The 15,737-nt window shown below is 45.1% G+C and overlaps 1 protein-coding gene across 1 annotated transcript in view; it reads right to left on the bottom strand.

Annotated features, from left to right (window-relative positions):
- Positions 1–15,737, bottom strand: part of piezo2b (piezo-type mechanosensitive ion channel component 2b) — a 181,959-nt gene that overhangs the window by 31,883 nt on the left and 134,339 nt on the right. Inside the window, exons 33-44 of the mRNA XM_072440697.1 lie at positions 14,999–15,097; positions 13,425–13,545; positions 13,261–13,341; positions 12,140–12,306; positions 11,150–11,343; positions 10,246–10,419; positions 9,137–9,407; positions 7,873–7,998; positions 7,057–7,295; positions 5,900–6,158; positions 5,632–5,811; positions 4,718–5,036 (exon numbers count right to left, since the gene is read on the bottom strand). Coding sequence (XP_072296798.1) covers positions 4,718–5,036; positions 5,632–5,811; positions 5,900–6,158; positions 7,057–7,295; positions 7,873–7,998; positions 9,137–9,407; positions 10,246–10,419; positions 11,150–11,343; positions 12,140–12,306; positions 13,261–13,341; positions 13,425–13,545; positions 14,999–15,097 — 2,230 coding nt within the window. The remainder of the gene's footprint in view (positions 1–4,717; positions 5,037–5,631; positions 5,812–5,899; positions 6,159–7,056; positions 7,296–7,872; positions 7,999–9,136; positions 9,408–10,245; positions 10,420–11,149; positions 11,344–12,139; positions 12,307–13,260; positions 13,342–13,424; positions 13,546–14,998; positions 15,098–15,737) is intronic.

Raw genomic sequence — 15,737 nt, 5'->3', positions numbered from 1 at the left:
CAAACATCACGCTCCTGTTTTACTCATTGATGACCAAAGGACACTGCCCGTTGAGGTTGACACCCAACACGGATCAAGTCCCTCTAAGTGCAGTCACCCAACTTTGGATTTGGAAGTAGAAGAAACTTTACCAGAACCCATTGGAACTGAACCTGTAAATGAAGAGCATCTACCTGAAAGCACTAGCTTACCTGATTCTGAAGGAAGTTCAATCAATTCCACCGATGAAAGTCCTCCAGATGTAGTCACTCTAGTAGAGCCACCAAAGCCTGACACTGACTTGCCTGACACTGACTTGCCTGACACTGACTTGCCTGACACTGACTTGCCTGACACTACTGTTAAACGTTCAGAACGACGTAGAGTACCACCTAACAGACTCCAATATTACGCTCGTGGTAATCCATTGATCTCAGTAGTCCAAACATTGTTGCATAGTCTTTCTGATGTGTTGGCTGTCAGTAGTAAATAACCGTTCCTCGTTGTCGAACATGCACCGGGACGTGCACGAATTTTGGCGGGGAGGATGTAACCCACGTACTTTTATTGCAAATAGGAAAAAAAAACTACAACTCCCAATACTTCTTGTCACGTGGTTTACGTATGTTACGCGTCACGCACGCACTGCGTCACTTTAGCCAATCACACGCTTGCCGGTTCAATATCAGCTTCCTGTGTGCCTCTCCGGGCACGGGGTCGGGAGAGGCGACAGGACGGCTGAACCAGGTACGCTTTGCAACAAACATCCGCTTTTTAATCATCTTAAATGTCGCCGGTTTTAAACTCGTGTATGTGAATAGACGCTTTATCAACCGCCGCTGATGCTGGACTCGTAGCGCGCAGGAAAACGTGGAATTTGGTGAGTCTGTCTGAGTTGTCTGTCTGTGTCTTCTTGGTGTGATGCATATTGCTTTGATTATTGATATATATATATATATATATATATATATATATATATATATATATATTGATTGATATTGCCGTGCCAACAGATTATTTATCTAAACAGGTATTTATTCAAGTGTTTATTTAAATGTATTTGTACAACTGAATGTAATAAGTATTTACTGCATTACTTGTAATTTAAAGAGATGAACCTAGAAGCTAGCTAAATGTTGGGTATTACACTGATGGACCTGTTTATTGATCGCAGGCCAGGTGTGCCCAGTGGGGTACCAGGTGTGCCCAGTGGGGTACCAGAACGAAGGATTAACTTGATGGCGAGCTGAGACCAGCCTGGACCCAGAACCAGAACTGAACACTGAACATTACAAAACTACAAACTTTCCAACATGAGCCACCTGCGGTATGGTAGGGGCTGATTCAGCCGTCCACTCCCACCCGAAAGACACCACACACCTTGCGAACTCTCCCCTCAGTCACAGCGCTATATTTTTGGACAATACAAGAACCCGGTTGCTTCTTTTATGGACATTTGTACTATTTTCATTGAGATTTGCAAGTGTTACTATGAGTGTGTGTGCTTTCTACCATGGATGTCTTGCACTGAACATTATTGAACCTTGGATTGTTATTGATACCACCAGAAATTGAAATATGTTTCAGTATACCATTAGAAATCTGCAGATTGTATATATTGTAAATATTGGTATGTTGGTCACTGTAAATATATAAGGCACAGCCGCACTTTGATTCGCTGTTTTTTGTATTATTACTTACATGCACCTCCCTGAGTCGAACCTTCTGATCTAGCCAAGTGGCATATTCTCACATATGCTACATAAGGACTGAAGCAGGGCGGGGCAATCGAGCCAAACATCGAGATTCAGGGATTCAACCCAGGGCCGGCCCAGCCTATAAGCGAACTAAGCAGCCGCGTAGGGCCCCGAGGCGTTAAAAGGGCCCCCAATCTGGCAACCCGTCTTATGCGAAGTGCAAGCGCAGCGTGCGCCACTAGTGTAGTAGCGCGGCAGCGCACACTGCGGTAACATAACGCACAAACCGCATTTATTTGTAATGACAATCTGGCAACCAAGACACCAAACCTGCGCTGATTGGGCGTGAGCAGAACGAGAGCAAAACATAAACACAACAGTACGTGGTCCTCATGTCCAGAGGAATATATCCCCCCGATGCCGAAAAACGAAAGAAGAAACTTCTTGACGATGTAAAGAAACTGCAAACTCAACAACACTCTCCAGGTATTGAACTTCTCTTACAAAGAGACGGTTAATGCTGCTGTTTGAAACAACACGAGTCTGTCACGTTAGTTCGCTCAGGCTGGAGGCGACGAGAGCTCTGCCCCGCGCACAATATGTGTCTGAATGAAAGATAATAAGCTTAACATTTACACCAGCCCGGCAGTGTTAGCTGCAGGTGAGGCCGGTGAGGGGCGTCTATGCCCCGGGTCACGAAGAGGCGGAGATCCGGTCCGGACGAGCGCCGTCTCGTCCAGAACTTCTGACGTGAGACTTTGGAGTGAACAGTGTGCGGCCCCTGTCCCGGGCCCCTGTGCAGCCTCAGTTAGAGATGAGCGGGTTTGAGTTTGCGTCCCTCTCTCTCACATCACCATGTGTGAGATCAATCGTGACTCGTCATGTCTGTTTTACTTTGACTTCTTAAAGTGCAATAAGAGGAACGTAAAGGTTTATGCACGTAAGGTCCATCAGCCAATCACATCGCAGCATTGTTTCATGCAGGAGTCCAGTGTTTGATGTTCTGATCAGATCAAACATTTATATTGTAATTAACTTTTAATAGAGCAATAAAACATTTACATTTATTTAAATAGCATCATTAGACTATTTGTTATAAATTATAATAAATTGATAGTGAAACATAACCAGACATATTAAAACTACATCTGTTATAGAATAATACTATATATTTTTATATAAAAGTGGCAAAGTTGCAGAAACGCAGTCTCTTCACTATCGCTAGGTTTGGACCTTCACTTCTCGTTCTGTTCATTCTCTGGGAATAACATGTTTGCACTGTTTTATCAGTGTTAATTGTTAATCAAACAATGCTTATGCCATTTGTTTAATTTAATATAACTTGTTTTGTCACTTTGGCAAGAAGGAACAGTTGGGAGCTGTACAAGATAAATTAGTAAGGATAACTATTACTTTTACGTTTTCAGTTAAAATGAATCAATTTGACCATAATTATTTTTCATAGCCAATATTGTATTGAGTAATTAAGTACACTATTGTATTAATAACTGGCTTTAGTCATTTTCTCCTGGCACAGTTTCATCACATCATTTTATAGCATTACAACCTCAACATTTTACTCTTACTTTAGCCGGCTGGATCGCATTAAAATGCAGCAGAAGACCCAGAAAGGTCTGAAAATCTCTGGGGGAGGGCCCCCAGACCCCCCCTGTTCATTAATTTAAACTGGTAATCTGGCTGTCGACCCTTAACACCCACAAATACACCCAAAATCATATCTGGGAGGTGTGTTATTTGTACAGGGAGTAGAGGTCATGTCAGCGGAATACCAAGTTGCATTGTGGGATTTAAGTTATCAATATTTGAGCTTGTGAGGTTCTGAGAATAAACTAACTGGCAAACAGATGCCCTGGCGTTTTGGTGCGCTTTGTTTGCGTTGAAGAAAGTTCCCATATGTGAATTGTTCACTGACAATGGCAATAAAACTGATTCTGATGATGTGGTGAGGGGCCCCCAAATATGTTTTCGCTTAGGGCCCCCTGAAGGCTTGGGCCGGCCCTGATTCAACCCTCGATGATACGGTTGATTTGAATCGAGACGTCCAAACCCAATGCTCAGTAAAAACATTTAGAGGACTTTTGTATTAATAACTCAGATTATTGTCTGTATAGCTGTTGTTCATTAAATCAAACTGAAAATAGAGATTGATCAATATGCAGATTTTTTTTTTTTTTTTTTAATAGCCCAGTCTCATCTATCAAAGTCTAAGTCTGTGGTAAAAAGGGAGAAAATCCACTCAAACATGTGAAAATAAAACTAAACACAGGTAAAGCTGGGCCATATCATGACAAAGGCAGTTTGAGCTGACCTACATCAGAGCAGTTCAAAGTCTGTCTTCTCAGGCCAGATCCTTTAGATTGAAAATGACATTCAGATGGAAGTCGAAACCTGGTCTGTTTCATTATTGATAAAGTAAGTTTGGACCGCCCTGCTCTAATGCTCTAATTACATTCACATTTGTAATCTATATTAGTTATAGATTAGTGGACAATTTGTGGCATTTGACAAGTATTTGAGTGAAATTTGACCCCTGCGAGATGACGAGGGGTGAGATCTTAGCCCGATCTTAGCCCGATCTTAGCCCGTTCTTAGCCCGATCTTAGCCTGATCTTAGCCCGATTTTAGCCCGATTTTAGCCCGATCTTAGCCCGTTCTTAGCCCGTTCTTAGCCCGATTTTAGCCCAATCTTAGCCCGTTCTTAGCCCGTTCTTAGCCCGTTCTTAGCCCGTTCTTAGCCCGTTCTTAGCCCGTTCTTAGCCCGTTCTTAGCCCGTTCTTAGCCCGTTCTTAGCCCGTTCTTAGCCCGATCTTAGCCCGATCTTAGCCCGAGTTTAGCCCGATCTTAGCCCAATCTTAGCCCGATCTTAGCCACAGTTTAGCCCATTCTTAGCCCGATCTTAGCCCGATCTTAGCCCGATCTTAGCCCGATCTTAGCCCGATCTTAGCCCGAGTTTAGCCCGTTCTTAGCCCGATCTTAGCCCGTTCTTAGCCCGATGTTAGCGCGTTCCTGCTGAAGCACACCTCTCTTGGAGCGGGCGGTCGAGTGCAGTGACTTCTGGGACATGAGGGAGCCTCCGGAGGAGGAGCTTTTCCGGCGCTGGTACGTCTGCGGGGCGGAGCACGACACCTGGACCTGTCCCGAGTCGATGGACGTGCCAAAGTTCATGGAACGGAGCGTGTTCCCGGAGCCCCTCCTCTCCGTGACGCTGCGCAGTGACCCGGGCTCGGAGTCCCGCTCGCTCTCCTCCGCTTTGGTCTTCTCCTCCTCCGACTCTTCTGCAGCAGGAGGCGCAGGGACACGCCTCTGTTTAGGGTCCTCGTCGTCCCACAGGCCATGGCACTGGACACAACAGTGATTATAGTCATGAATGTAAAATACACCAACGCATCCGACGCTGTGTTCCTGCGTTTTACTCTGAAAATATAGTGTAAATTAACCAGGTGAACGACCATCTCTCAGACTAGGGTTTTAAAGCATTTTGTGCCACTGTTATTGCACTTTTAAATCAGACCTTGTCCATGGGCGACACAACTATTTCAAAAGTGAGGGAGGCCACGCGGTGGGGGGGTCTGGGGGTCCTTACCCAGAAAAAAATAAATTTAAAAAACGTTACGTTTCCTGCTTTTTTGGGACATTTCCTCTTGCTGGATGAAGTGTGAATCTTGGGTGATGTGATACGTGGACAGTTCTTATCCCATTGGCAAATAATTCAACTTTAAATATCAAGATATGTTATAAAATGTTTTGGAAAAAGTAAAAAATAATCCAGATCAATCAAGATGAATAAATCTTAACTTATCATAACTGAAATAAAGAATCATATCCTGAATTCAAGTCTTTTTAGCTCATCTAGATATCCATTTTGGCAGAATATATCAATGAAATCTCTTTGTAATGGGTGAATATTGTCATTGTTTTGTCGACTTTGTTGTACCTTGAGTATCGATCTGTGGAAGAAGAGCGCCAGCAGCTGCACTAGGTCGTAGTGCACGTAGCCGTCCTTCTTCTCCACGCCGATGATGTTCGGCGGGTAGAAGGCTTTGTTTTTGTCCACGTTGTGCTGATTAAAGGGGAAGAAGCCGAACTGGAAGAAGTACTTGACGACAATGGTGAACTGCCGAAAACGGACGAGATCGCGGTTAGAACAAACGGCCGACCGACCGACGAAACCTCCAAAAAAAAGTCCCCGCCGGACGGCTCACCTCCGTGTAGACAATGGCGGTCATCCAGTAGCGCTTGCTGGGGCGCGGCACGGAGAGCATGGCCCAGAGGAAGATGGTGATGGGCAGCACCAGCGTGATGCAGGAGGCCGACACCATGTGGTTGATGATGATGACCAGGAAGCAGACCATCTCCGAGTGCGCCACCAGCATGTTGTAGAGGGCGTAACACAGCTGCAGGACCAGGGGCTGCGCCGTGTAGAACTTGTCCGACTCCTCCAGCTCCTCGTCGTAGAACATCCTGCGACGAGGATTCAGCGACGGCACAAACGTGACACAAGGTGAGGGAGATAGCGTCAAATCATATCCAATTATGGTTTGATATGGTCGATAGAAAAAACTGCCGGATTTTCTGGACTATAAGACGCACCTTTTTTCAAAGTTTTGGCCGGGGTGCGACTTATACTTATACTCCGGAGCGACTTATATGTGATATTATTTGTTATTTTCACACTTTTCACCGCATTTCATACTCCAGTGCGACTTATATATGTTTTTTTCTTCTCTATTATGCATTTTTTTTTTTGCTGGTGCGACTTATAGACCAGAAAATACGGTACAATCGACACTATTGCTGCGTTCCAGGCGACAGGGAGGATGGATATGTCCCACTCAAACGTTCCGGCCTCAGAGTGTTCCGGCTGAATTAACTCGAATGTAAACAATGCTAAAGGCTAATGCTAAACTGTAGGCTACAACAAACGTCTAAAGCATGGTAAATGACATATTGTCGGATTCAACCTGTAACAATTGTTTACATTGTTTGTGATTAACGAGAGAAGAGTAGGATTCACGAGTTGAGCTCAGACTCTTTTTTTTTTCCACGTTATATTAAAACACATTCGCACAAATACAGCAGGTGGCGGTAATGTAACACTTTATGGACACCAGCCACCATAAAACACCAAAGAAGTTTGTGATTAACCCCTCAGATATACTTCTTCCATCAGAACGTCAGAAAATCAACAATAAAACAGCAGAAAAAGGTGTAGAAGAAGTAAAAATATGCAAAAGGGGTAAACAAATACTACAGTTACTTAAAAAAAACACTCCTGTCCACAGATCAGATCCAAGTATTGGTCCATCTGATTACTCTAGTCGTTTCCATGGACCCGCTGTGTTCCGAGTGTGTTTCTCACTTGTTGAGCAGCAGTTCGCTGGCGGTCAGCTCGGTGGTCATGGAGGGCAGGACCAGGTCGGACCTGCTGCAGTCCGATTGGCTGTCGGGCGTCATGATCATCAGCCTCTTCCGGTCCATGTCGCTCTCGTCGTCGCTCACCTCCAGGCGGTCGAAGCTCACGGCTTTGCTGTAGCTCGGGGGGACCTCGGCGTCGGAGGTCTGGGAGGCGTCGGTGTCCGGGGTGTACAGCAGCGCCCCCTGTGTTCACGGGCAGCACATGCGGGAGGTTGTTGGAAACTGGGACACTTTAACTGCATTTTCTTGTTTTCTTTTTAGATTAGATTGGTGTATTTGAAAAAAGGACAGTGCAATTTCATAAAACACATGAATAAACATGAGTAAAACAGCCAGAATTAGTCAAAAGCTATTTTTCATTTGATGTTAAAGGACATTAAAAGACATTAACAATACAACACAGACATTTAACCCACTATTCCAATTCAACCAAATTAACTGAGACTCCTCATTTCCTGATAATCAAACCAAAGATCAAGGTTTCAGAGCTGAATAAGTGTAAAAAGTACCTCCTGTACCTAATATTCAGTTCAAATACAACCAAAGTTCAAATACGAATACAAAAAACACTCAACAAATGTTTATATATGTTTGTACTTCTGACCTGTTCATGAGCTTTTAACCGTGTTTTCACAGTGTTTCCTCATCATTAGTTTGTTGTATTTTGATAGATTGTGTGTTTCTATCACTGTTCACGGTTGATAAACTGTAAAATGCTGTATGTTTAAGAGTCAAAAGTAAAAGTGCAGTAAAGTCTCACCTCTGACAGATACTGTGTCTGTCCTGCCCCATCTTCACTTTCAGAAATAAAACCCTTTTCGTCGGCTGAAGTGACGACCTCTGCGTCTTCAGGGCGGGCGGGCGGGTCACGGTGGGACGGCTGGATCTGGAAACCATAACGAGCATAATTATGACTCTAAATATTATTATTATTATTATTCTGTTTTATTAATCCCTGCCTGTTTTGAATTTTCATTACAATTTAAAATTATTCATTCATATATATATATTTTTTTCATTCATTCATTGATCTATCTTGTATTTATTGAATTACAAAAAAAAACATTGAAAAACATGCATTCTTACTTTGATTTGACCTGTAACTTTATGGAGTACATATGTTTACTGCCTCGTCCTATAACCAGTTAACAGCATTTGTTTGCACTTACAGATCGGTCGGTTTGAAGATAGAAAACTTTATTATGATTTTTACTTACTATTAAGTTAGGAAAAAAAGAAGAAGATGCAATCAAAGAGTCTCTATTTGTCGTACTCTTGCTTTCTAACTCACACCAGAACAAAAAACTGAATTTTTTAACAAAAATAGCAACCAACCAAGCCATAACACGCGTCAGTGTCAATTAAACTAAAGTTGTGGCAGCTTGAAGAGGCTGGTCGGGCTTGGACTTGGCCTTTGACCATAACAGTTCCTAAAGATGTTTTCTCTGTCCTCGCGGTTGGACTGGACACCTGAAGACCACGCTACGCCACGAGCTGAAAGACTGGATTAAAAGCAAGAATGTGCTGCTGTTTCTGCTGTTTGTGTCAAAAGCCTTAGATTCTGTGCTGTTGGGTTTGATTCAAATGCAAAACAGTGGTTTGCAGATGCCTCTGCTGATGGCTTTCAATCTGAATGTTCCTCAAGGCTCTGTCCTTGGACCCCTTCTATTTACAATTTACATAACCGTAAAATAAGGTACTCTTTATTTGTCCCACAATGGGGAAATTCTAGTGTTGCAACACAGTTTAGACAGATTAGGAACAAAAGTATAATAATAAAAACAGATTTAAAAAAAAAAAACTCTTATAATCTTAATAATTGGTCAATTGGTCATGATCTAAGACACAGTATCATCCACTTGTACGCAGATGATGTGATTCTATATGCTTGTGCACAAGTGATGCAAAATAAAAGTGTGTTCCTCTTAACTGTAGAAAACAGTTAATCCAGGCTACACTTCTTTCCGTGCTGGATTATGGTGAAATAACAGGAAATCAAACAAACAATCATTATAATAACTCACCTCACAGGTTTCCTCCTCCTCCTTCGTCGTCTCTTCTGTCTCCGGGACAAACGGTTCCCATCCCTCCGTCTCCCAGCCCCTGTTCTCCTCCTCGGACCCTCGCGGTCGCTCCGGATCCTCCGTGATGTCCGCCTGGTTCTCCGCCTCGCCCCACGGACTCACGCCCTTCTCCGGCTCCACCGCTTTGGGCTTGTCCTGCTCGTCCTCCACCTCCTCGATGGTGTCGGTGGTGCCTTGTCTGGAGAACAGGGTGACGCACTGGGTCGCTTCACTGGGCGAGGGAAAAGGACGGGTCAAGAGGGGAAAAGGACGGGTCAAGAGGGGAAAAGGACGGGTCAAGAGGGGAAAAGGACGGGCCAAGAGGGGAAAAGGACGGGCCAAGAGGGGAAAAGGACGGGCCAAGAGGGGAAAAGGACGGGTCAAGAGGGGAAAAGGATGGGTCAAGAGGGGAAAAGGACGGGTCAAGAGGGGAAAAGGATGGGTCAAGAGGGGAACGCAACGGGTCAAGAGGGGAACACAACGGGTCAAGAGGGGAACACAACGGGTCAAGAGGGGAACACAACGGGTCAAGAGGGGAACACAACGGGTCAAGAGGGGAACACAACGGGTCAAGAGGGGAACACAACGGGTCAAGAGGGGAACACAACGGGTCAAGAGGGTTACGAGGGAAGTATCGACAATATTATCACAATATTCATCTCATGGTACTGTAGTTATTGTGATATTGTGAAAACAGAATTAGAAATATGCTTCTTTCTCCTGTTCAAATGCCTCGACAAGCCTTTGGTGTGAATTATTATGGTCATGATACAAATAAATAAGAAATAACAGTTATTCCTTCATGTGGACTGCACTGGACAGCAATGGTCTACGTCAGGGGCAAACGTGTTCCAGTTTGAGAACGTTCCCACACGCCGAGGTCTGGAACATCACGTCTCATTTATGCCACTTTTGTCAACATAAATACTAATTCATTATATTTCAAAAACACAATTTACTTCAAAAACTTGGGCGGGCTTTTAAGTGTCGCGCACTGTGTCATATCACAGCACAAATAAAAGAAAGATGTTTAATGGCCGTGTTATGTATATGAAAAGGTGAAATGAGACCTGGACACGACGCTGCTGCCGCTGTCCGCAGACGAGGTGGTCTCGTCCAGGACTCTCATCTTCCGCAGCTTTGGCCGGGCGCGCTCGCTGGTTTTGGGGACGCACTCGGGCATCCCGTCCAGCTCGTCCAGCGTGGACTGACGAGAGAACAGCATGGTGGCCTCTGTGTAGGCGCTGGAGCGGGTGAGGCGAGGGTGAGGTGTGGGTGAGGTGTGGGTGAGGCGAGGGTCAGGTGAGGGTGCGGTGAGGGTGAGGCGAGGGTGAGGCATGGGTCAGGTGAGGGTGAGGCGAGGGTCAGGTGAGGGTGAGGCGAGGGTCAGGTGAGGGTGAGGCGAGGGCCAGGTGAGGGTGAGGCGAGGGTGAGGCATGGATCAGGTGAGGGTGAGGCATGGGTCAGGTGAGGGTGAGGCATGGGTCAGGTGAGGGTGAGGCATGGGTCAGGTGAGGGTGAGGCATGGGTCAGGTGAGGGTGAGGCGAGGGTCAGGTGAGGGTGAGGCGAGGGTCAGGCGTGGGTGAGGCGAGGGTCAGGTGAGGGTGAGGCGAGGGTCAGGTGAGGGTGAGGCGAGGGTCAGGTGAGGGTGAGGCGAGGGTCAGGCGTGGGTGAGAGTGAGTTGAGGCGAGGCGAGGGTGAGGCGAGGGTGAGGGTGAGGCGAGGGTGACGATGGGAACACAAAACATGTGGATGAGACGGGCCAAATGTCGTAAATGATGAATAAATAATAGTAAATAAATAACAACACAACTGTAATCAAATTGTGAGTTCAAATGTAATTACTGACAAAAGCCTCACAATTATTAAAAAATAATTTAAGTTTGACTAGTCGGACCGTGAACTGTTGAGTTGAAGCGAACACGCCTACAAACAGCTTAAACTCCGCCCCCTCCTCCAGCAGGGTCCCGTACCTGGACATGGAGTCCCGGGAGGCGGTGGAGTCCTGGCTCTGCATCCTGAACCCGGCCCGCCTCCTTCGGACCCGTCCCGACCCCGAGGTGGACTCGTCCTCGCTCAGCTGGTCCAGACTGGACTCCCGGGACAGGTTCAGCCTCATGGCCTTCTGGTAGTACACGTGGATGCTCTCTCTGGTCGGGACGTTCCCCTGAAGGGCAAAAATGAATCTGTTATAGTTTTATACCAAATACCTGGAGGACACACCTCCCCACACTGCGGGACACGCCTCCCCCCGCCGCAGGACATGTCTCCCCCCGCCGCAGGACACGCCTCCCCCCGCCGCAGGACATGTCTCCCCCCGCCGCAGGACACACCTCCCCCCCGCCGCAGGACACGCCTTCCCCGCCTCCCCCGCCTCCTGACACGCCTCCCCCCGCAGCAGGACACGCCTCCCCCCGCCTCCTTACACGCCTCTCCCCGCCTCCTGACACGCCTCCGCCCCGCCGCAGGACATGTCTCCCCCCGCCTCCTGACACGCCTCCCCCCCGCCGCAGGACATGTCTCCCCCCGCCGCAGGACACGCCTCCCCCCCGCCGCAGGACACGCCTCCCCCCCGCCGCAGGACATGTCTCCCCCCGCTGCAGGACATGCCTCCCCCCTGCCGCAGGACACGCCTCCCCCCCGCTGCAGGACACGGCTCCCCCCCGCCTCCTGACACGCCTCCCCCCGCCTCCTGACACGCCTCCCCCCGCCGCAGGACACGCCTCCCCGCGCCTTGCGATATGCCTCCCCCCGCAGCAGGACACGCCTCCCCCCGCAGCAGGACACGCCTCCCCCCGCCTCCTGACACGCCTCTCCCCGCCTCCTGACACGCCTCTCCCCCGCCGCAGGACATGCCTCCCCCCGCCGCAGGACACGCCTCCCCCCGCCGCAGGACACGCCTCCCCCCGCCGCAGGACACGCCTCCCCCCGCCGCAGGACACGCCTCCCCCCGCCGTACGTACCTTTTTGACCTCCCGCGTGAGCATGCAGCGCTCGATCTTCAGCACGGTGGAGATGTCGATGTACTCGCGGCACATCTCGTTCATCCAGCGCGTGAAGCTGTCGACCGTCGTCTGGAACAGCACCCACGTGAACTTGATGATGTTGAACACTCGCTTGATGATGTTGTCTGTGGAGAGCGGGCAGAAGGGTCAGCGGGGTCGAAAGGTCAGCTCGGAACCAAAACCACAGACGTCCAGAGGTAAAAGCGGTTCAGACTTAAACCAAAGAAAGGACTGTTCTTTTTGTGTTGTATTCTTTAGGTTCAACATTTGTTTTTAATGCGACAAAATGGAAGAAAATAGAACAGAAATCGAGATCTTTCTTTATGAGGATGACAATTGAAATTATTATTTTAATTGCATGTCCCGCGCTTACTGACTCTTACAGTATTAAATGACCTTTGACCTTTACAGATCTTTTTACTTTTGCATCCTTGAAATGTAAATGAGACTGGCCACACTTAAAGGCACAGTACGCACTTTTCTGTAACTTCACCTGCATAATTGCATGGAAATAAAAGGTTCAAACCATACTTCAGAACATACAGATAAGACAGGTTTAATGCCACAGTCTGGAATATTATAGTTAAATGAGCAACATGGAAACGAGCAAGCACAAGGACGAGTCAGGTTTGTGGAGTAACACCATTTTTAAACATACTTGTGCACACACAGGGCAAGATAAAAATGCTTTTGTTTTAGTAAATATTTGCCACAAAAACAGTTACGTACTGTCTCTTTAAGCAATATTGTGATGCCATCTTGAAAAATGAATTTGGAAATAGACAAATCTGACCGACTTTGGACCAAATGGGACTTTTGTATTAAGTTAATTTTATTTGTTTACCCATAATCTTAAAAAAGAAAAGAAAATTAACCTTGAGAAAAACTAAGGTACTTGGTACATGAAAACAGCACAAAAAACATTATAATATCCTAAAAAGACCCATAAAATCCCAAATAAACATCCCATTTGGTCCGGCGTATGCATCTATGTAATTGCAACACAGGTAAAAAGATTGACTATGTTTGTTTTTTTAATAAAAAAAATGACCCAAACAAACACTAAAATTCACACCAACCTGGTCCATCCTTCTCTTTGTTCTCGTCCTCCGTCTGTGGATCATTTAAAAGATCGCCCAGGTCTATGGTGACGTGACCCGCTGCCGTATAAAAACACACATAAAAACACGTGTTTGTTTAAAACTCTGTGTAAAAGACAACAAGGCGTTCGCGCTGGTCTTACGCTCTTTCTTGGCTTTCCTGTTCCGGACCCCTTTGGTGTACTTCTTCCAGAATTTGCGCTTCTCTTTGGTCTGGGCCTTCAACGCCGCTTTCGGGTCGGTGATCCAGGCGTGGTACAGGAACTGACCAGGGATAAAAACGTTAAGACGCGAGAGATCTACCGGAGTGCCTGCTTAGGAACTAGAAATATAAAGTGTGATGTTTTGCTGGAGAAAATATGGAAAATAAACGTTAATATAGAGATTTTTCCCTCTTATTTCCCTGTTTATGTCTGTTTTTATGTGTTAGCACTTGATTTCTTTATGTCTTTTAATTCTTTGCTTAGTATCCATGAGTGCAAAGAAAGGAGCTGCTAAATAAAATGAATCATCATTAGTATTTTTGATGCCCCTGACAGCCTTTTTGGTTTGTTTTACTTAGTTTTTGTTTTTTATTGCTCTGTGTAAAGTGTCTGTGAGTCTGTTGAAAAGTGCAATATTAAACATATTATATATCTTCATTATTATCTTTAAAACATGTGCAATAATGTAAAAAACAAACAAACATGAGCTGCAATAAATAAATAGGCGATTAAAAGTAGTTAGTTTGCATCTTTAATGAGTCAAACAAGTTTTCAGGTTATTTATTCAGACGTCCACAGTTTAAATCTTATTGTTAGAAAAAGAAAATAACTAAAAGTCCCTCGCTCGAACAAAGAACCATGAAAAAAATTCACCTACAAAAATGGTTGTTTAATTTATATTTAGTGAATAATGAGACGTAATTATTGTGACAAGCCTAATTATAAGTTTAGTTAAATATCCTGTATTTAACTGCCATATGTGAGAATGTGTGAACACAACAAGCAAAACCTGAATTATTTTATTTTCAAATGTCTTTGTTTGTTGGCCAATTTGCTCTCTCAACATTAAGCTCCAATCTAAACCTAATGATGTTTTAATTTGTTAAACTAAATCCACTCACATCCATTATTTATCAGGCTTTCTGACGAAGTTTGTTTCATTACAACATCTAAAATTTCTCAAAATACACTGTTCTCACCTCAACATCAGTAGCACCTACACACACCAAACTTTACAAACATGTACTTAGCTATATTCTGACAGAGAGTACTGAAGGATTTATTGATATTTCATTCCAAACAAGATTTATACATTTTTTTGGCCTATTTTTTGTATTTTTATGCCATTTTTCAGCCAAATTTAGTGAGTAATATATCATTTTTAACTGAAATACTAAATGAAATATCAAAAACCATAATATAATTTCTAATATGTCAACAATGTATATGCACCATACCATTTTCACACATAATTAACATTTTATATGAACTCACTACATGACGATAAACATAACACATTTTGTTCTTACATTTTTGTCCGTCAACACCAGCAGAAGTTTAAAATTGTCATCTGTAAATGTGAAACTTTTCCCCCCCGTTTCCCCCGCAGTGCCTTGAGTTGTTAATGAGTTTTTAATAGAGAAGTAGTAGTAGTAGTAGTATTTCTGTGCACATGTGCATTATCTGGTGGCCATGCAGACGGACATGCGTGTGGGTGAGAGAAGCGTTAGTACCTTTCCTATCCTCATCACATACTGAAGCACAGTTTTAGGCAGCTTTATGATAGACCGGGGCAAAGCTATGACGGCCGACACAAACTTCCCGATCGCACGCTTCAGTGAGAGGAGAGAGTCACACGGTTAGTCAACACCGCACAGCAAAACACACACAAACAGGTTCAGGTCATTCAGGAAACACCAGAGAATTTAGTAGATTAGTAAATTACACTTTAGGAATGAAATCGAGACCGAACATTTCAAAACCTCTTAAAAACGACTCGTAGCATTCGAATCGGGTCATTTATAAACACTGTCGACATTTACCATACTTTCCAGACTATTAGATGTGCATTTTTTTCATAGTTTTGGCCACAAGAGGGCGCTCTAGGCTCTAAGCGACGCAGAAGAAGAATCTGCACTTCCTCTTCCTCTGGAGTTTGTGGAGTTGTTTAGAAGTGACACAGAGGAAGAAGAATTCATTGGATTTAGTAATTTGGGGTAAAACTGATGCTTTGGTAGCCTTGTTAGCATGTTCTTTATGCTATAGTTATCTGAATAACTGTTCATATGTTACGTTAACATACCAGACACTTACCACAGTTCTGTCTGTGCCTCATGTAGCTGAAGGTGTTAGCGTTAGCATACGTCATGTAGCTGAAGGTGTTAGCGTTAGCATACGTCATGTAGCTGAAGGTGTTAGCGTTAGCATACGTCATGTAGCTGAAGGTGTTAGCGTTAGCATACGTCATGTAGC

This window comes from Eucyclogobius newberryi, unplaced genomic scaffold, assembly GCF_026437365.1.
Source record: "Eucyclogobius newberryi isolate DKJ021-1_F unplaced genomic scaffold, fEucNew1.0.hap1 SCAF_12, whole genome shotgun sequence".
Lineage (NCBI taxonomy): Eukaryota > Metazoa > Chordata > Actinopteri > Gobiiformes > Gobiidae > Eucyclogobius > Eucyclogobius newberryi.
Note: the sequence above shows the minus strand (reverse complement) of the source record. Positions and strands in the feature narration are given on the sequence as shown.